At 40.6% G+C, this 21194-nt stretch overlaps 2 protein-coding genes across 2 annotated transcripts; both read right to left on the bottom strand.

Moving 5' to 3' along the window:
• Positions 1–7950: 7950 nt before the first annotated feature.
• Positions 7951–9702, bottom strand: tcf15 (transcription factor 15). Its single transcript, XM_084554241.1, has 2 exons — positions 8693–9702; positions 7951–8301 (listed from the first exon to the last, which is right to left on the bottom strand). The coding sequence occupies exons 1-2, from the start codon at positions 9167–9169 to the stop codon at positions 8239–8241; spliced, it is 540 nt and encodes a 179-aa protein (XP_084410367.1). The 5' UTR covers positions 9170–9702; the 3' UTR covers positions 7951–8238.
• A 5731-nt stretch (positions 9703–15433) lies between these two features.
• srxn1 (sulfiredoxin 1 homolog) lies at positions 15434–19033 on the bottom strand. Its single transcript, XM_084553413.1, has 2 exons — positions 18713–19033; positions 15434–17738 (listed from the first exon to the last, which is right to left on the bottom strand). Exons 1-2 carry the CDS (start codon positions 18950–18952, stop codon positions 17529–17531), a joined length of 450 nt encoding a protein of 149 aa, XP_084409539.1. The 5' UTR covers positions 18953–19033; the 3' UTR covers positions 15434–17528.
• Positions 19034–21194: the final 2161 nt, after the last annotated feature.

Below are 21194 nucleotides of genomic sequence, written 5' to 3'. Positions count from 1 at the left end.
TTCTGTGCATTTCATAGAAGTGTTGAATGAATCTGTCAAGACTTGTTCATCAGACATTAGGGGGAAATTTTTTGCAGGTGACCTGTTCAATAGGTAAATTAGCAACAGGCTAATTTGACATCGTCACACTGCATCAAACAAGTACTCAGTTAGCAATACCACCAGCAACCACTTACAACCAACCGCAATACTTGCAGTTACTTATCTCACTGTTTAAATTATGTTTTGAAACTTTGATTGTGGGCAGCACAGGTGGTTAGCACTGATGCCTCATAGCAAGAAGGCCTTTTTGTGTGTTTGCATGTCTGCGTGGGTTCTCTCCGGGTATTCCAGCTTCCTCCCACCGTCCATAGACGTGCTGGTTAGGTTGATTGGTGATTCTAAATTCATAGGTTCATAGGTGTGCATGTGAGTGTGAATGGTCATCTGTCTCTCTGTGTTAGCCCTGAGATAGACTGGCGACCTGTCCAGGGTGTACCCCGCCTCTCACCCGATGACAGCTGGGATAGGCTCCAGCCCCCCGCGACTGTTCACAGGAATAAGCGGTTACTGAAGATGAATGAATGAACTTTGCTTGTCTCTTTTTAATGCAGCAAAATGATCAGTTATCTTCTCACTGAAATCAGACACGTTCCTGACTAATTGTGTTTGACATTAATGTCTTGATCCTATCTGATCATTTGCTAACAGGCTGTCCCAGTGATCAGAACAAAACAGGTTATGTACACCGATCAGGTATAACATTACGACCACCCTCCTAATATTGTGTAGGTCTCGTGTGCCTCCAAAATAGTTGTGACTCATTAGAGTCTTCTGAGGGTGTCCTGTTTTCAGGCAGTGGAAAAAATGTCTATGACAGTGACAGTAACTGCAGCTCTCCTCTGTGGTTTTATGTGGTGGAAAGTAATTCCTTTCCTGCTCCCTTTGGTGGTGCGTCACCGATTGCCCAGCAGAGAAACCGGAAATGGCTCCAAAGCCACATGGCCACACAACAAGCGCCTTGCTTACTCTATCTTTAATAACTTTTCACTTTGCTGTGTTGATGTGGAGGTCTACTCCAGAGAATGTCAGTACACTGTGACAGAGAGGTGGTGGATGTGGTTTCAGCAGAGCACACTGCGAAAGACTAACTTTCAGCCTAAATAAACAAAACAAGATCAACAACAAAGTTTTATAATTTGCCACTTGTTCAGACAAAAAAAATCAGCAAATTATTAGACAAGATCCTCTTCCAACATTTAAGAACATCCAGGGTGCACTGTAGTTGACATGAGTATGACGTGTTCTTCCACCTGAACCACAGCTGCTTACAATGATACAAAAGGTCAACAGAAGAGACTGGATAGCTGTCAGTACTATTCATAAATTATAAGGGACACGGAGGAAAATACTTTAAAGAAGGTCACAACAAGTATTAATAGGGATTATTTAAGCACAGGATAAAATAAAAGATGGCATGAGGAAGTGAGAGGCAACTATGCTTGAGTAAAGTGACTTTACTGTACATTTTGATGACAACACCGTTGATAGTAAGTGTTATTTTGGGAAATGTTCTCCCCAGAGTTTGGCTGTTTTACATACTGCACATCAATCTCCCTCACACACGCACAAACACACACTCACTCGCGCCTACACATACTATTATGAGTCTGGCTCATCCTGTTGTTTTTATCGCAGGGAACTCCCCATTGTCTGCCTTCAAGCATATTATTTGTATGTGTCGCTCTTGTTGACAAAGGAGGTCGATATATGGTTATTAATAGCAGACGGACTTTATGGAAAAGGGAAGAGTGAGGTCTTTGGGATTGCACCATCTGCATTAAACAATACCTCATTCAGCAGCAGCTGGCACAGTGAGAGCAGGGAAATAGACATTTTCTGATTTCTTACCACAGAGCGTCGGCGCAAATGGACATTTTCTTGGCCGCTTCCTATCGGACGCCAGCAACTGCAGCTGTTGGGTTTCTGGTGTGTGATCTCAGCATGAGAAATAATTAGCAAATACAAAAACACTATACTCTGCATTTTATGAAATATATCTCAGGTGCAGATGTGCTGATATTCCAGTGCAAGCCTATGGGAGTTTTAAAGTTTTTACAAACTATGTGTCATAAGGAAATAGCATAGTTATAAAGGTCAGTGCTAGAAACTGCTCAGGCCAAGGCATCAAAGTTGTGATTCTCTGAAGGTTTAATTGTTGGTGTAAATGTGAGTGAGTGCACGTGTGATGTATGCATGCATGTGTTTGATTCTGTGTCAGTGCTGCAGTTAAAGGGTGTTGCACGCCACGGTAAATCCCAGAGGTTGTTAGCACGGCCAGCTGCTAGCGCCGGTCTCCATGTTTCTGTCAGCGAGGTTGTTCACTGCACACTCTTTCACCTCTGATTGAGGAAATCCTCTGACTGTTTGCTCTGTTTGCTGAAATGAAACATCCCAATGGTTCCGCCATCTCTCCCACAGGTCCTGTACGCAGAGACTTTCCCATGAAGGACATACATGTTTACTGGGGTTTGACAGATATATAGCCCTTTGATGAACCGTAACAGCACTGGTGTTTCTGTGTTGTCCAGGTGGACAGATGATATTATGAGATAAATAAAAGGCTATTTTTTAATTTACTCTAGAATTTTTATTGTTGCTAAAATACACTTAAACCAAAGCCAATTAAATCCTTCGTTGTTCAGTCGAGTTCATAAAATATCTTTATTGTCCCTCCAGAGGAAATTATTTTTGCAGCAAGGAAGCAAAGGAATAAACATAATAAAAGCACAATGAGACAATTGGAGACATATTACAGTCCAGAAAGCAATAAAAAGGTTAATGTAAGAAAACCTAGAGAAATTGCACAACAATAAGAACACGGAGAAGACAAATGGGGTTTGAAAACTTGGAAACATGTCTCTGACCCGAGGGAGGATGTCAAATTCCTTCAAGAGAGGATGGGTCATGTGTCATGATGGTTTTCTGCGTGATTTGTCGGCTAAACATTTCTGACGAAGAGGGCCGATGCACATGAGTCTCGGTGCTCCATGATTCATGTATCACACATTTAAATACTGTATGAGTGCAGCTGAGTGCAGAAAACAACTGGACTGATTCTGTAGTGAATCTGTAATACTACTTTAACAATATACGTTTTTCCGCATTATGAACATTTAACCTAATTTCTTGTTAACTGGAAGACGGCGACACACATACAGCTAGCTAATTTCTTGCCCACACTTCTGGAGCTATGAAATGCTTCATAGAAACTTTTAGCTCATTCTTTTTGAATTCTGTCCTGTAGCTCTACGACTTTAATTCACTGTCACTGCTTGCAGGCAGGCATTTTGTTTTATGGAGTTCCTGAGTATATACAGCTAGACTAGTGGCTCTTTGAAACTTCCTTAGTCGAACTTATCGACAGTGAAGTTCTTCTGATGTACAGGGATCGTTGGTCCAACAATCCAACTTTCACACCCACTTCAAGCTTGGTTTATACTTCTGCAAGGGATCTAAGCAAAGCCTACATCACAGCCTACACTACTGTGTGCATTTCATATCTGTGTGGCGTGTTGGCACCATTCTGTAATTATGTCGCTAAACCTCTAGTGGGTGGTGTGATTTCTATGACAGTGCAGTGACTTCAAACAATGTTGACTGGACCTGAATGGCTCATGTTGGGGTTAATAAATGCTGATCACAGTTACCTTTACTGAAATCACTGCAACGCAGAAAAGAAGGAAGATGTCTGAGTAGATGATTTGCAGGAGGCAGAGGGGGGTGGATTTTCTGTGCTTGTCTGGCCGCTGAGGCACGTGGATGAGAAAATGCATTTGGGAACAGTCACAGCGGCTGCGGTCTGCGTCAGCGTGAACTGTAGTTACATTTCTGGGGAGGTGCACATCAAGCTGCAGCATAGGTTATCGACTCGCACCGCAGATCTTGCACAGAAGTATAAACCTCACTTTACTGGATTGGTGTGGAGGTTAAGGATTCAACTTCTCTTTCTTTCTTTGTGTTGTCATGTACTACACAACTGTTTGTGGCAGTTTGATGTGTTCAATCAGCACTTGTCCTTCCATGTGTGACTTTTAATGTAGTCTTTATTAAAAATGTTGTTTTCAAACAGGCCTGGAGAGCTTCAGAGTTTAAGTATATTTGCTACTTAGCAATTAACACAAAGTATATCCAAACATGATCACTTGTCCAATTATTTTGTCAAACAGTTCAATGCTAAATTTCAGGTCGATAGTTTCCCATGAAAATTTCGCTGAAAACCATTTCATAATGAAACCGGAGGTGAACTGACTGACAGTGTTGTTCCTGAAGCCATGAGGTTAATGTGGCTTAGCTCTCTGTGCATTAGCTGCTCCATATCAAACAACAGGAGTGAGCCACAAGAGGAAACTAACAAGTTTGTCATACTAACTGTGTGTTACAGCTCATTTCTTCTGCCTATAAATGGGCACACACACACACACACAGGGACAAATTTCTCACCTCCATACAGTAACACTGTAATGAACAGATACATGCACAGAAGATGAGCACTTTTATGTTCAGACAGAGCAAAATTTCTTCCACCATTTTCTTCTGGATAATGTCTTTGTTTTGTCCTGCTGAATACGGCCGTGACTAGCTGCAACGATTCCTGTCTTTGTGTGAGAATTAAGGCCACAGAGCTGCATCACACCGCCTGTTCAATTGTTTATTTAAGGAAGCAAAAAACCCTTTAAGTCTGCATTGCTGGATTCTCACCTCTGCCTCCGTGCTTTGGCAGGCTGCTGACTGCTGGGGGTTGATTGTCCGAGCCCACGACAGAACAGAGCGGCGTTACGAGGAGCTGTATTGTTCCCTAATTTCTTCTCTGGGATTTCCTCTTACTAACTCCCCCCACCCACTCTTTCTATTCAATCTACAGCCCTCCATCATCCTCCCTCTGTCTGAAGGCCTTGCCAAATTCTCTGGCACATGAAAACAATTGTTCTTGAATGTTTGAGGAGACAGAACTAACTCTTTGCATGGGCCTTTCTCCACCGCTGACGCTCAGCTGACCGACTTCCTCCTCCCACTTTCGGAAAAGTGGTCATATTCAGTAAAATCGAAAGCGAGGTATCCGAGCCTTGAGCCACAAAGTGACCCCGAACCATTAATATCTTTGACATCCAGGTGGAGCGAGGGGCCATCTCCCCAACCGGCGAGTGTTTGAAACATGCTGAAATGGAGTCTGTGAGAGTGAAAGCTATTAGAATATTAACATGTGCAGGTTTGTTGCTAACAACAGCTCTCTGGCAAGACTACAAAATCCTGAAGATAAGCACCCACCTGGGAATCAGGACCGCGCTCCCAGAAGATGCTGAAAAAACGCTTCACATCCTTCCTGTTTCTGGATCATCTATTTTAACTTTTTTCTTTCTCGTCTGTTGTTGAGACAAGGACAGGAACACGTTTGAGCTGTCTGAGCCGTGATTTGTGTTTCATCTGCGAAGGTGTTCTCAAAGAGCCATTGCTCAACAGGATTCATTAAAGTGTGCTTCCTAAGTGTGACTGCTTCCTCCTCTGTGTGTTTAGATCACATAACTGTCATTCAACGTGTCCGTTTCTTCTACTTTTATTCATCAGTGACTCTCTCCAGAGGTAGAAGCAAGAATACTAAGCCGCATCAGCCTACAAATTAACAAAAAAAGACAAAAAACTAAACACATTTCACACACACTATATTTATTTTCCAACTGAATATCGTACAATAAATATTAAAATGAAATGAAAACGTATTCCTGTAAGATACGATGCATCCCACACAGTATTAACTAATATTGGGTACAATTAGATCTAATTGATTTAATTCAAAAACAGCAGTGGAGTAACTTCAGTTACCATGAAAATAAAAACCACCTAAGAAAGGGAGTTGGATATCTATTCCAACAAGTGGATCCATCCTTTCATGCACGTAGCATGACTGATATTGACAGGACGGTGAGTTAAGATGGACACACCATCTAAAAATGATAATTTCAAGTACCAATTCTATAATAAACTTCCATTTACTGTGTATTTACAGTTTCATTTGTGTCATTTTATTTTTCTTGTGAAACATCATTTTGAAAATCGTCTGTGATAATTGTTTATTTCTAACATCCTTCTAATAAATGACACAATATAGCAGAAACAAGAAGTAACAAATGTTCTGTTCTTTTTTTTTTTAATGATTCAAAATTTTACAAAACAACAGAGCTCTGACTGCAAAAGTAATTTTTCATCTCAGGTCACAAACTGACATGAGGAGGAACAGGAACTGCCGTCTAGCTTCATTTCATCTCCGCTGAAATTCTTCCTGCAAGAAATCTCTGCAGGGATTAAACATCCGAGGAAGAGAAAAAACTTCACCAAAGCGAAGTGGTAAACCTGTGCAGTGGTTCCCAGGTGGATCCTTTGGACCCTCGCCTGTCAGACATGTTAAACAGATCCACACTGACCTTATCTGCTGGCTTTGCTTTTTCCCCCCTTTTGATGGTCTCTGGCATCAATTTGTTACCTGTCATCTTAAAATAATCTTCTGATTTTGTTCAGAGCTCAGTGTTCGGTTCACTCGCTCTGAAAAGTACCACTAGAGAGCTGTACATCTGGGTCCAAGTGCCGGATGATGTCAAGACTGGCGATGACCCAAGGCTCACCGCACAGAGAGTTCCTCAGAGAGGTCGGCTGCTCGTTGTTTTCTCTTCCTCTGCCTACGTGACATCTTCCTGCCGGGGGGAGCCTCGGGGAGCCATTTGAGGAGGCCCGGTCCTCAACCATGGAGGACAAATTCGACTTATCCTGACAGGCCAGGTGGGGGAAGGAGGATGAGGGAAGCTCAGACCCCCAGCACGCACCTTTAACTGCCTTAAAATTCACTTTCCATACAGCCCACCGTGTCACCAGGGAGCCACGCTCTGTCATTTTTAGGACTGGGTTTGCAGTCTTATTCAAAGCGATGCCAGACAGGAACTCGGGCTCAGCTGTCTGTGCATCTGAGCAGCAATCTGCCTTTTGGAGCGTTCAGCAGAGTGGCTTTTACAGACCGGAGAAGACGCAAAGAGGCCCACAGAGACTGGGCTGCTTTTTGGTTAGCAGCCTGATTTCTCAGTAGTTCTGAAATATTTTCCATTGAAAGTTGTCTGAAATGGATCTGTGAGAGAGACCGGGCTGCAATAAAACTTAACTGATGAACAACACATGAACATTAACAAAGTTTTGCAGCTGATTGCTATAATATAAATAAAACTACAGTTTTCTGTCATGATGATTGTGACACCACTAAGAGTCTGAGTATCAAATTCAGAGTGGATCTTGCTGCTGACAACTCAAGAACTAATAAGAAACGACAAAACGGTTATCTCAAGGATCCGTCCAAGGGTTATATTTGCATCATTTGCCACGATTACATGTCAACAAGGTTTCACTTCAGAGCGCCACTGCGACCTCTGACCTCTCTCCCCATCTCTCCCTGTCCATTGGGCCCACAGCAGTGATTTATCCCTCTGACACACCGACAGCTGTGTTGGGGGCTCCTAACAGAGTGTGGGCTACTATTTGCCGTGACTAATCGATAACAGACTTCAAAAAACACCAATCGTGAGATTTGGGAAAAATACACCAGTCTATGACACCAGAAACCCCAAGCATTTAGTTCTGCAGGCTTTGTAAATAAAGTCTTGGCAAACAATGAAAATGTGTGTGAGAGAGAGAGACAGCGAGAGAGATTTTTCAGCAAAAACAAATATTTAATACCACGAAATTTGTAAAATGGACCTATGTTGGAAAATGAAGCTTGTATCAGTCATTCTCCAAACAGCTAGATATATAAACAAATGCCTTAAAACGTCTCACCTATCATGGCCGTCACCTGAAATATCTACTGACATAATTTAAATAATTTTGTCTACCTCACAGCTGTGTCTTTGTTCTGATTTGGTCATAATAAAACGTGAATAAGACATCAAAATGGCTTTTATTTTGATAAAATAGATTTTATTTAAACTTTCAATGCCACAAACAATGGACATAAGTTTCAAACAAATGCACTGCATCTTTGAAAGGCTTATGCCTAAATTTCTCAGTCAAGTATAAATAGTCTCTCCTTCCTTCGGTCCCATCATTTGATCCAGCATGTGTACGTGTGTATGAGTGCGGGCGCGATCTGCAAAACCAGCTCTGACTCTTCCCTGAGAAAGTCTTTGAGGATTTTCAGGTTGCTTTTCAATCACTGGTCTTCAATCAGCGTCTCATTCGCAGCGGAGCCAGCCCTCGCATTTTCAGACAGTCTTTTCCATCCTTTATCTGGAAAGAAAGAAGGCTCTCGGTCATATGTTGAACAATATGTATCTGCACCAGAAGTAAATTCAGATTATTTCTGTATTCTGCAGGGAAATACAGTAGTTTCAACAAATCAACTGCCATTTCGTTTCAGCTATTATTTTCAATTATTTTCCACATGCAAGAGGGTTGATTATCACACACACACACGATTTGCACAGTGAACTGTGAAGGTCTTACTGTCGAGCCATGAGTGAGACAAGATATTCCGTGCGTAAAAGTACTTTTGGCTCCAGGAAAAAATAAAATATGTATAGCTACATAGAAACGGTTATGATACGGACATAGCCCTATTATGTATGCTCAACATTTAAATTTTAACCCGTGACCATGGAGATATAAAAACAGTATTTACCCCTTTTCTCTGGTTGCTCAGGCAGAAGGTGCAGATGGTCCGCGGCTGTTTCGCCCCGCTCTCTCCTTGCGCATGAACCGCGCCGAGGCACGGCTGTCCATCAACGCTGCCGTCTCCAGTGAGAAGCACATTGGCCAGATGGGAGATGTAGCTGGACGCCAGTCTTAGAGTTTCTATCTTGGAGAGCTTTCTGTCCACTGGCTCGGTGGGTATGAGGGTCCGGAGCGCCGTGAACGCGGTATTGACGCTCTGGGTCCGGCCTCTCTCCCTGGCGTTAGCCGCGCTCCTCTGTTTAATGACCACCGTGGGCTCCCCGTCCAGTTTGCGCGAAATCCGTCTTCGTTTCTGGTCGGAGCCACAGTAACTTTGCTCCGAGCTGCCGTCGCTTTCGCTGCGGTTCTCGTCGTCCTCGGATGTGGCGGTGAAGTCCGAGTAGATCAAGTGCGTCGCCACAGGCCGCAGCATGGCAAAAGTCATCTTTAAAAGTTACCAGCGCCCGGGTCCAGATCCGCTGTGCAGTCAGTCCAAAAACAAACTCAGGGACCGGTCCTACATCTCAATATGGCACATAGTCAGCGACAAATAACCTGCTGCTAAAAGGCACGTTTTAATAAAGACGTCCGACCTTTCATAAGTCAGTTTGCCTTGGCCTAGTTAAGGATGGACCTAGACTACCTGGTCAGCTGTGCTCTTATAGCTGGATGGGAGGAGCTGCCTGCAGATTTACAGACAGTGGCCCCTCAAGTGAACTGGCTCCATGTGCAAACCCACCAGAAACATGTTAAAATCTTACAAATCACTCAACTGATGGTTTTACAGTAAAAAGATAAAGTGATTACTGGAACCCTTGCTCATAATGTGATGACTAGAAATGCACTGTGCGTTTTTTATCTAATCATTTTGTTGTCATTATTTAGCACAATAAGGATTTAACTTCATTGAAAGACAGGGAATGGCACCAAGTAGCAGTACACTACAAAATACCAGTCGTAGATATAGCGGCATACTATGTGTAAGTGGCAACTAATTTATTTTTAGCTACTTTATAAAATGTGTAATCAGTCTATAAAAATCATGTTTTGTATGTCAAAACTAATATCTAAAGTAATGTCAATGTAAAAATGTAAACTATGTAGACCAATAATAATTGTGATTAAAATGAAGTTGCATAAAAGTAGTTAATGTAATTGATTTCCATTAGTGCCTGCATGCATGAGATGCAAGAACTCTTATCTAATAGTAATGAATAGTAATGAATATTTCTGGGTCGTGACTATACATTTGCATTATTTACATGTTGGTTATAGAGTTCTTTAAATGCATTCAGGGACTAATGTTTGCTTTTCAGTTATTTTACAGTTTACTATATTGTCTCAGTCTGACATGTTTACGGTTTTGCCACCAACTGAGTTCTGTTTTTGTTGGCTGGTAAACCACAAATACAGGCAAAAGGTAAATTAACTCTGTTTCTCCACAGAACTTCAGCTTCCCTGCCATCTAAACATAAACTTTCAAACTGTCAAACGTCAAAAGTAAGAAGTTATTTCATTTGAATATCATATGTAGGAACATACGTTAACTATGTATCACTATGGCAAAGCAATAAACAATCGTACTGTTGTGTCCTGCATTAAAAGCTGCTTCTGACTCATACTGGGGATCAGAGGTCAGGCAGCAGGAGAAAGTTAAGTGTGAGTAAATAAACAATGAACAGATGATGCTGGAATGACAAGGATTTATTTGCTGGCCGCCTGGAGTTCAAAAAAACAAAGTGGTGGCAAATGGATGATTTAGTCCCTCAAAGCCACATGAGCAGAAGCAAGCCGGCAGCACACTCAGCCGCTTCAGCGTGCCTCAGCTGCATCAACAGCCCGACATCAGACACCCAAACTGTCTGCTGGAAGAGCACTGAGGTCTTACAGGGGACACGAAGTGAAAACAGGACTCTGCAGGGCCAGTGGCTGAGCGAATAGTTTGCTGAAATGAGGTAGTCTCTACAGAGATTAAGCTTCATCTAAATTAATTGAAAATATTATGAGCTATGAAAGATACATAACCTGATTTTAATTAGTTGTGATATCAGATGATCCAGTAATAACACATTAAAGGTCAACAAATTAAATTTCAAATCTCACACCCTGCTAAATGGTTATCTACATTCACCATGAAATATTGCTGTTTAAGGCTCCTTTATTAAATGTATTATATGCTCTAAGATAGTTTGTGTGTGTGTGTGGGTGTGTGTGTGTGAGACTTCACACCAAAGACAGAAGTTGAAATTACTTAGAACAACTCTCTTATTTCAGGGAAGTGTGACATGCTCTAAGTGCTCGTCCGGAAGAAGCAAATCTGTTTATCCGTAGTGATGAAGCCAGAGCATGTTGGGTTTGCCACCCACTGAGGTCCATGTTGTTGTGCTCCAGAGATCCCAGAGAACAGAAGCTCTGTCTGAGCCACAGAGAGGAAGTTATCTGGTGCATGTTTTGCTACTCTGTTGTCCATCACTTTACGAGAGGGATTACCACAGCATTTTATGCATAAATTCGTGGTCCCCAGAGGATGATTCCCACTGACTTTGATGGGTTTTTATCTGCTGCCGCTACAGTATATCACAGAGGTGGACATGTTTGGCTTTTAGTGAAATGTTTTGGTAACTAATGGACTGGCCGCAATAAAGTTTGGTTAAGCTATTCATGCTTCCCAGGGGATGAACCCTTAAAACCATTGTTAATCCTGAAATTACTCCAACTACCCCAGCAGTTCAGATAATTCCAGTACTTAAAATGTTCACGTAGGCTGTCAGCATTTTCTGAATGGTTTGGCACAAAGCATAAAACTTGACACAGATATTGTTGGCACCAAGAATGGTGATTATCTTGAGATAAGTTCTCAGCAAATTTCGGACATTTGGCAAACACATTTTTGTCTCCTTGAGGATAAACTGAAATGAACCATTTCCAGTTGTCCCTATATACGATACACAATATACAGTCTACTGCTGTATATTTTAATACTGTGCCGAGCCAATGCAACACAATTTTTCTGTGTACACTTGTTGTATACCTGAATGACAATACAGTCTAAGTCTTAGTCTGTGGCTGTATCCGTTATCAAAGTGCAGCACGTCAGCAGTATTAGATGGTTGCAGTGAACCACACATTCAATGAAACAACAGCCCAGAACTATTAGGTTTAAACTGACAGTAACATTGTTGTGATTGATTTGCGTTGCATCAGAGTTGGTAAAGTTGCAGCTGAGGTTATTTGGTGCATGTTCAATTCCATCACTGTAATGACTTATTGTTACAAGGCTGTTCTTATTTCCAGATTTAATAAGGTCAAAGGGTCAGCCTCGTTGGAGGTTTTAAAGTCTACAATATAGGAGTCCCATATAATCTGTAAAACTAATGTCATTCATCTAATGTCATCTCAACCTGTGCTTTGTATTCAGTGCTGTGATCAGGAGCAACTTCAGTCTAAGGACACATTGGCAAGGAGCTGGGCATCAGCCACATTGTCACCATTAGCATGTTAGCGTATTAGCATGCTGACACTAGCATTCAGATCCAAATGCAAATGTGTCCAAGTACAACTTCACGGAGTTGACTGTGTGGCTACAGGAGCTTAGATTTATTAAGACATTACTACTCTGTCCTACTATTGACAAGTCAGTGAAAACATTTGAGGTTCAGAAGCGTACTCAGAATCATGTCTTTTCGTGATTAATGATACCATTGGAAAATTGTGCAAAATGTAGCATAGTAGCCATTAGTTCTGTCTCACCCAGGAGTAGCTGTGGTACAGTATTGTCTAGTTCCTGCTTTTCTTCAACTCTATATGAAGAATGGCGGCGCAGTTACAGTTTTGCTGTAATAATGTGAGGTTGCAGTCACTGACTGTGGAAATGTGTGAAGCAGAGAGCAGTGGTAAATCTCACCAGCTCTGCCCCACTCTCCTGGTGTCGTCTGCTGAGCTTGTTAATGCCTTCCTTTACATCCCTAGAAAAGACTAAATTTTAATCCTGTCAACAAAATCCCCTGGAAAGCTGAAAATCAAAAATGAATAGATCAAACTGACAAGTATCGCGTGTGCAGTCACAGATATAGTTTATTCCCCTGAGACATGCAGTAGAGCTCCATTGTTGTCCAAAAGCTATTAAAAACATGTCAGTGAGCTCAAACTTGTTGCACTGTGTGACATTTCCCTTTATTACAATCAACATGGGCCGTGCTGTTTATTTTGAGTTGATCTCATACACGCTGTCCTGCTGTGCTAAATACTCACTTTGAAACTGAATCTGAAAATAGTCCCTAACAAATACAGTACATAGTTTGAGTAGAAACAGTGTAGGGAATTATTTAGTTTAAAAAAGTGAAATTATGTTTTTAGAGGCTATTGATTCATTCACTAGGTGGAGGTTGTCTTGAAGTAAAGATTAAATCAATCCTGAAACAAGCTTAAACACAACACATTTTACCTCATCCAGCAGCTCATGACCACATCTGTAAAATGTTTAGGCACTGTCCATAGTCCATAGTCTTATCAGCTAAATGTGTCCGGGACGTACAGCGCAAGATGGTGACATCAGGCCCAGTGAGGGCGGAAGTACTCAGATACTTAAGTAAAAGTACTAATACAACACTACAAAATACTTTTGTTGCAAGTAAAAGCTCTGCAAAACATTAAGCAAAGACTGTAATTATAATCAGGAAAATATAGAGCAGGAGTTAAATTGCAATACACAGGACAGCAACAAATTTATTTAGTCGTCAAGGATTTATTTGATCTATTTGAGAAGCTGGATCCATGAAAAAGATGCAAACAACGTAAATGTAAATTATTAAATTAGTTGCCAAATAATCTGTCAACTGTATTTTGTATGACACAATCTCAACCTCAAGTTTATATCTGACTGAAAGAACTTTCACAAATTTAAATTGCACCACTGCTTGGCCCTATTAAGACTACATATGTATTGGCTTGTAGATGCAGCACCCACCTAGGTATCCAGGTCAGCAGTTCCCAGACTTTTCTGTTTCGGCGCCTTTTGAAAGTCAAAGATATCACTCATCACCAGTATTTATTCTTCCCTAATGCTATTTAATGCTATTTACACACTTTAAAGCCTCAAACATTATGAATGTCTTTTTTTACAGCAGACATTTTGTCTGATCACAGCAAGAAAGGCACAGGTGCACCATTATTGAGAACTATTCAAATGTTGTATAATAAAAGCTCCATTAAAACTTTAGTTTCACACCATATCTTCCCCATAGTTGCAATGGCACTGTCAAATGCAGTGCCATTGCAACTATGGGGAAGATATGATTCACAGCAGAATCAGTGGGGCTTTGCCTACACCTCCATCTGAAATCAACAGATGTTAGAGGACAATGTTTATTTGAAGTGCATGCCCGTTAACTCGAGATAATGCCTTCTAATGAGTGAGGTCATGTCTTACAGGGAAAGTTTACCTGGAAGTGTTTAAACTAACTGCAGCATCATAACAGAAGACTATTTCTGTTATACCACATGTATACTTTCACAGAGCTACATGGAGAGGAGGGTTAATGCACAATGTGTTTGTGCGGTGAGGTCAGAGGGTGGATACAGCATTGCAAATCTGGGACAAATTACACGCCTTCAGCCACCAGTAGTCTGAGGGAATTCCGGATAGGAAGCTGTGAGAAGTCCTCAGCGACTCGAAACACCTAAACCCAAACTCTTTCCAGAGGATTTGGCTGTAATGCCTCCCCAAGTGGAACAAATGGGTGAGCTGGCTAACCAGAGATCATTTTTCAGCTTTACTTTAAATGTTAAAGGACTCTGAAGGGGAGTCGGAATCAACTTCCCAAGGTCTCAGAAGTTTAATTATGACACTGGAGAACTTTCTAAGTCAGGATTGATCACTTTATACATGAGATACACCCAGATAGAGAAATCTGACAAAAGAAACACCCAAAAGCAAGCTAAAGGAGTCTTAAACAAGCAGCCTCTAGTTTAGTAATCAAATATTTTAGTGTGCTACAGTACAGTCATGATTTCAGCACTGACTCAAATGTGTAGATGTGGGCTGCTTGAACACAAATGTCAGTAACCACAAAGATGTTCTTATAACGTAATGTCATTAAAGTTACACTGGTGAGTTCTGATTTTGTAAATCATGAAAAGATAACAAAAGTGAAAGATATTTTCACCTTGTTTTTTATTGAATCCAAGATGACTTGTTTTGTGTGGCACACATGGATGAACCTGACAGCCAATATCAAAAGCAGATGAAGTAAAACTAGTTTGACACAAGTGATTGCGGCGTTTTAGATCAATTCATTCTTGTCTTATATTTATTCAGTGCTTGAAAAGCGTTTTAAGTTGCACCATGTCTCTTAGCTCCGGACCTTATGAGAATAAACATACGGTATAATATTGTGTCTCAAAACAGAATGAAAAACTGTTGAGATTTACAGTCTGTGCATTCAAAACAAAACAAAACAACACGAAATTTAAATATCACTCACGTTTATTTTAAATTCCTCCATCATTAGTCACATTGTTGTTTGTTGCAGCAGTTACAAAAAAGGCTCAAAGTCATATATATTTATTTTGATATTTATTTTGGTAGTATCTTTTTTGTGCTGACGATGCATGTGAGAACTTACACAGAAGAGATGAAATAAGATTCAGGTTAGGGGATAAAAAAAAAAAAAAAAGCCTTCATGAAATCTCATAAAAGCTTTGAACCACAACTGACCAATTCATTTGAGAGAAAGAGTCTGGGTCTGCCGACTGTTGTATTCCCATAATGTTTTATTGCTGTGCCACATTTCCATCAGTAAAAGCTTCTTTACGCACAAACACTATTAGCAAATCTCTCATTGTGTACATACATCACTCTGAACAATGACAGATGATCAAGCCAGGAAACAGGAAATTGGTTGAAACCCAAGTAGGCCAAACAAACAAGGTCCTCCTCAAACCCACGTGTGAACACATTGAAATGAACAACATCCGCCACTATTCACAAAATAAATATGTAAATAAAAATCCAATCCATTCGGGAAAATGGCCTTGAACAGTTCCTTGTCGTGGCCTTCAAATCCCCTTGATCTCTTTAAATCCTCAAAGATAAAGCGTGCAGAACCACCCATGGAAACCGCTCCCTGCAGCAACAGGTGCAATGTATTTTTTCATGCCGGTATTGCGTGTCAAAACCCCTTTGAGGATATGGTTACTTCCAGACAGTGAGCAAGCTACAGGAAATCTTCTCACACGCGACGATTCAGGGGAGAAATTTAGAGTCCATCAGGGGCCGGACGGTAAAACCTGCCCCGGGTCTCCCTTCATTTCCTCGATGGCCACAAAGGGACAACGTCAAGCAGCTCCGAGCTTGCATTGTGAAAGTGCTGATGTCGGAAAGGCCTTGTCTCGACGTATAGGTTACCTATATTATTCTGCAAAACTACAGTTCCTTCCTCTAAGACAGACGCAAGGGATCTGCTGTCTGATTTGATTTAGTAAGCAGGCCCACACTCAAGGTCAGCGACAATAACAACAAGCGGGACATTATGTCAGCTGAAGATTATTTGTGTTATTTACTGTAACTATTACATGCAGCATGGACCATAGTCTGAGGAGTAATCGGGTTATTTGGATTATTTTCTGATGTGACTGTGGTCTTCATATGAGCTGACCAGTACAATGAAGGTAACGCGGTGCTTCCCAATCTTTCTGTCAAAATGTGGAAGGTTACAGGAGGGATGGCGACAGGCAGAAGGAACAGACTCAGCAAGACTCCACAACATCTTGCATTTTGTCAGGATGATGTTTTCGTAACACCCGACTCCTTCGACAAACCATCTGGTCTATAGGCTCCTGTCTATTGGCTCGCTACCTTGTGCTGTCGGAAACATCACAATCAAAGTTGAGCGTGCATGAACAAAGTGGGTGAACATCACTGAAAGATGTGGGCAACTGTGTGACACTGGAAGTACTGATACTTCATCAAGTTCTGATAAACATCTGAATTGTTAGTTACAGAAATGGTTTTTTTTCTGCGGTAATAAAAAAAAGAGGTGCCCCATAAGACATCTTCATTTCCTTCCACTACTAAGCTGCTGCAACATAAAGCAGGTCTGTGTCTTTGATTGCCAAAATTAAAACTCATTCCAAAAAAAGAGACCGACTACAGGGACCGTCTGATATAATTTCAGACAAGAATAGCTTCAACAGAGACAACGTGTATTTAAATCTTTGTCAGTACTCAGTGGGAGGAATTCACATCAAGAAGAGCCACTGGTGTTTACAACAGGCCTATTTAAAGTGCCACAGTAGAAAAAGCACAGGAAAAAGGGGTAAAATTAACAATAGCTGAATTCCGTTAATCTGCGTCAGTTGCAGGCCCCTGCTATTTTGCATGATGAACAACCTGTGCTTTTCCTACTTTGACGAAATCTTAAGCCATCTGTGGTGTAGTGTCATTAAATCCTGACTTTTCATCACTGTGCAACTACCTTGTTCTTTTCTTTTTTGCCTGTATTTTATCTATTGTATTGCAAAAATAGATACTGTACAAGAGGAAATATATAGTGTAAATACTTTCCACTTGGTAAAAGAACTAACTAAAACATCCTTACATTTAATTTAAGCAGCTTCAAGTGACAAATGACATGTGCTCCGCTAAAGAGTTACATTTCCCCCTGCTGGTAAACTCTTTGCTTTGCAGTCACCAGTTGTCAAAACTGTGTATGTGTGATCCACCTGTGCCAAATCTCTAAAAACCAAAAAAAAAGTAAATCGAAAAAAATATAAAAATAAAATAGAAACACACCAAAAAAAAAGTATCACCGCAGATCAGGTGTCGAAGCCCCCAGGTAAGTGCTAAGGTCTGAGATGTTTGATCTGATGATCTTGGCTGGAATGGTTGGCATGTTCAACCTCTGATACGCAGCAAACCTGTGACAGCCTCCGAACGAGTAGTAGTAATTTCCCCCCTCTCTACCTTTGATCCAGAGCACATCAATCGGAGGAACAACGCTGATGTCTGCTGACTCCTAGAAGGAAAGACAGACTGTCAATTAATGCACACAAGAGCTGTGAAGCAGAAATGATGCAAGTATTACAGAAATGTCTTGGGGAGAAAAGGAAGTAACACACATGTTCATGAGGGAATATACTGTCTCTTTATTGCCTTTAAACTGCCGCAAAGAGTAAATTATGGTATGAGTGAAAGGTAAAACATTACTATGTTAACACCTTATTTTTTGAAATACTGTAAATACATTATACACATTAATCACTGAATTATTGTCACAGTGTTAGTGCGCGTAAAGGTGGAGGATCTTTTGATAGGACTGAGTTTAAAATGCATAAAAATTAATCCAGATTTGAAAAATACTGGGTCTATATTTCTGAACCGCATTCACAAAGACCCTTATGACAAACCACCAACCAAACACATTTATGGTTCAAATACACTCACTTGCCAGTTCATTAGGGACACTAGTGTAAATGAATGCATGGTAATCTAACAGTCCTGCACTAAATCTGTTATAATGTTCAGTTTATGTTGATCTTAACAAAGGTGGTAATTGGCTGTACTGTACATGCTGTATGATCATTTTGAAGGATGTAGTCTGTGGTGCTGTTCTGTACTGGAGTGATTTATGGCGGTCTGTGTTTATTCTATGATTTAACAAATAAAAGCATCCACGTTTTATTAGATTTGTGTGTTTTGTATTAATTTGTAAATGAACTCTCATATTGTCATGCTGTAAGAAAATATATTTTCCTCTGACATGTAGAAAGAGAATTAAACACTTTAGAGACTTTGCAAAAACACTACTTCCACTTTAGTACTTGATTTAACAAAGTAAAAGTACTTTTATAGGCCCCTCTACTAAAAATGTATTCACAAAAACCCTGTGACACTGGAAGAGTAATGTTTGTTTGCTAACTAGGCCATGTTCCAGGTTAGTGTTTCATTATATAAGCAGACACAGATACAGCTAAACAATAATAATATTACCTTTATTGTGTCCATCAGACTCTGGACCTTCAGCTCGTCCAGCTCCGGGGGAAACGGCCTGATGATGACCTGCATCGGGACGTTATGAACCTCATCGACAGTGTCCGAGTGAATCGACCTGCTGTCGCTGCTGTTTTTACCGTCCGCCGCAGCACACTTGGTGGACATTATCGATGTATTTCTACTGGATAAAAACACCAGCTTCAACTGCGTTTTAGTGCCGTGCCACAAACGAAACATTTACAACTGTAGTTCGGACATAGACTGTATTTCTTTACTTCCTGGAATTACTCCACGAAGCGCGTGAGTCTTCAGGAAAGGTTGTGATTGGTCAGTCTCACTGTCAATCACACATGCGCAGTGCCCTCTCTGGTCAGTTTGGAACGATTAAAAAAGCCAACTTTTAATAATAATTATTTCGTTTTGTCAGTATTTATACACTAACATTTGCCGTTATTTTGAGAGATAAAAGGCAGCGCATTGTTTGCAAAGCTGCTGTAAATCAGCTAGTGAGTAAACCATTCACCAGAGTTTATACTACAACAGTGCCATCAAATTTAATTTGAATTTGTTAGCAAGTCACACACTCAGCAGTTATGGACGGAGCGACTTAAAGTGAATTTGCAGCAGTGTTTGTGACCACTTGATGAATGTAAGTCTTATATTCACTTTATTGTAGGTCTACTTTTGGTCTCCACAGTTTCCTAGGGCATATAGTGCTTTAGCTACTAAATGCTTCACATTGTTTACAAGCTAACAGTTAACATTGTTTGTTAGGTGGTGGCTAAGTCATGTACACTGAGTTCATCAGAGCTTTTTCACTCTTCTACTGTCATATTTTATGTTTGGGGTCAGTAAGATCCAATGTCAGCCATCCAGATCGCCTTATTCTGAACTTTGAGTGAAAATGTAATTGCAAAATTAATGATTTCTTCCTTTTTATATGTTTTTTTTTTTTTGTCTTCCAACTCATTAAAGCCCTTCATGTACACTTGTTGACGTAGGTCAGTTTGTCATAACTACTGTGCATGGACAAATGCTTGTTTAGTTTGCAAAATAGCCATTAAACGACAAAGAAATTCAGTATGCAATCCTACATAGTTATGTTTTATGTTTGTAAATACTAACCACAGATATTAATAATGTAGAAAGCCTGTGAACTTTAACCAGCTGGGTTTTGTGAGACCCCAATTAGAAGATTATTTGGTAATGGTATTTCTTCTGCAGACTTCTGCAACAAGTCATTGAAATCATGTTGTTAAGTAGTTCTAAGTATAACAAGCTGATAAAACATTTTAGGTGTGTTTTTTGAACTGTCAGACAGAACGTTAGGGTTAACCGATCTGATTTTTAACGTGTAAACAGGCCTGTTGGGTGTTTCTTCACTGCTTGTTCATGTGCTGCTAAACTACACACTAAACACAATTCGGGGCCAAACTCTTTCTCATCAAAATTCACATCCAGCAATTAGTCATGCAGTTAAAAAGAACTGCTATGAGCCAAGAATCCTTTGGTGACAATAGTTTTTAATGAGGTCAGTGTTTTGTATCGTCGACTGTTGCATGATATAGGCTTCCTCCTTCAAAGGGCGCTACTTTGTGATATTCTATTTTTGCAGGGATTTCAAAGACCCAGGCAGGTTGCTGTGGTTACAAAAAAAAGGACGTCTGGGCTCGCAGCTTTGCACAGGTAAGTGGAAAGCTTCAAAGATCTTCAGCAGTGGAGCGGAAACAGAACTATTGTTTTTTTTTTTCTTCCTCTCCAGCCCACTGCTACAGCATCTTCTAATGAGACAATTAAAAATGATTTCTTGGACAGGAAAGGCAGGCCATTATATTGAATTATTACAAATTCTTTGAACTACAATGGCAGCGCCTTTTTATGTTGATTAATTGGTCACAGGGGAATCAGTTACAACATGAAGCAGGTTTATATATATATAGTATGTAATCATTAACAGTGAAATCAGTATATTACATACCACTGTAAAATGCAAAATGCATCCTATAATTTAGGTGCTGGAGTGTAATCATCCTTTTTTGTCATAGTCAATAAATAGTGCAGTAAAAGCAACAATACGTGTATAATGTTTTCCCAAAAACAGCTTAGCTTTGAAAACCAACTTTGTTTCTTTTAAATTTAGCTGACGTGAGAATAGTGAAAACCTCTAGACTATAATATTCTGCCATGGATCATACAGCTGGCTGCATGACTTAGTGTTTCTGTATGAATAACTATAGTAAAGTACAAAAAAGGTGTGGTGACATATATCCCCTGGGCATTCACTATTTCATGCCGTAGTCAAGTTGCTGCTTTGCTGTCAAGCAAAAGCCACTTGATCACACACCAAAAGAAGAAAGCATCACATCAAGACCCTGTCAGTCAGCACATATAGACATGCAAATTGTCTCCGGTGCCGAGGCGTGTTTGGAGTCCCACTACACTCTGCTTGACCCTCTGCTGTCACAGCAGGACTGTATTG

This window comes from Chelon labrosus, assembly GCF_963514085.1.
Source record: "Chelon labrosus genome assembly, chromosome: 10".
NCBI lineage: Eukaryota > Metazoa > Chordata > Actinopteri > Mugiliformes > Mugilidae > Chelon > Chelon labrosus.
This window is presented reverse-complemented; position numbering and strand designations above follow the sequence as displayed.

Coding starts and splice junctions, on each gene's coding strand:
- srxn1 (XM_084553413.1), bottom strand. CDS start 18,952: ATGTTTCGTTTGTGGCACGGCACTAAAACGCAGTTGAAGCTGGTGTTT. Junction 17,739..18,712: donor GTCTGATGGACACAATAAAG/GTAATATTATTA, acceptor CTTTCCTTCTAG/GAGTCAGCAGACATCAGCGT.
- tcf15 (XM_084554241.1), bottom strand. CDS start 9,169: ATGACTTTTGCCATGCTGCGGCCTGTGGCGACGCACTTGATCTACTCG. Junction 8,302..8,692: donor TGAGCAACCAGAGAAAAGGG/GTAAATACTGTT, acceptor CTTTCTTTCCAG/ATAAAGGATGGAAAAGACTG.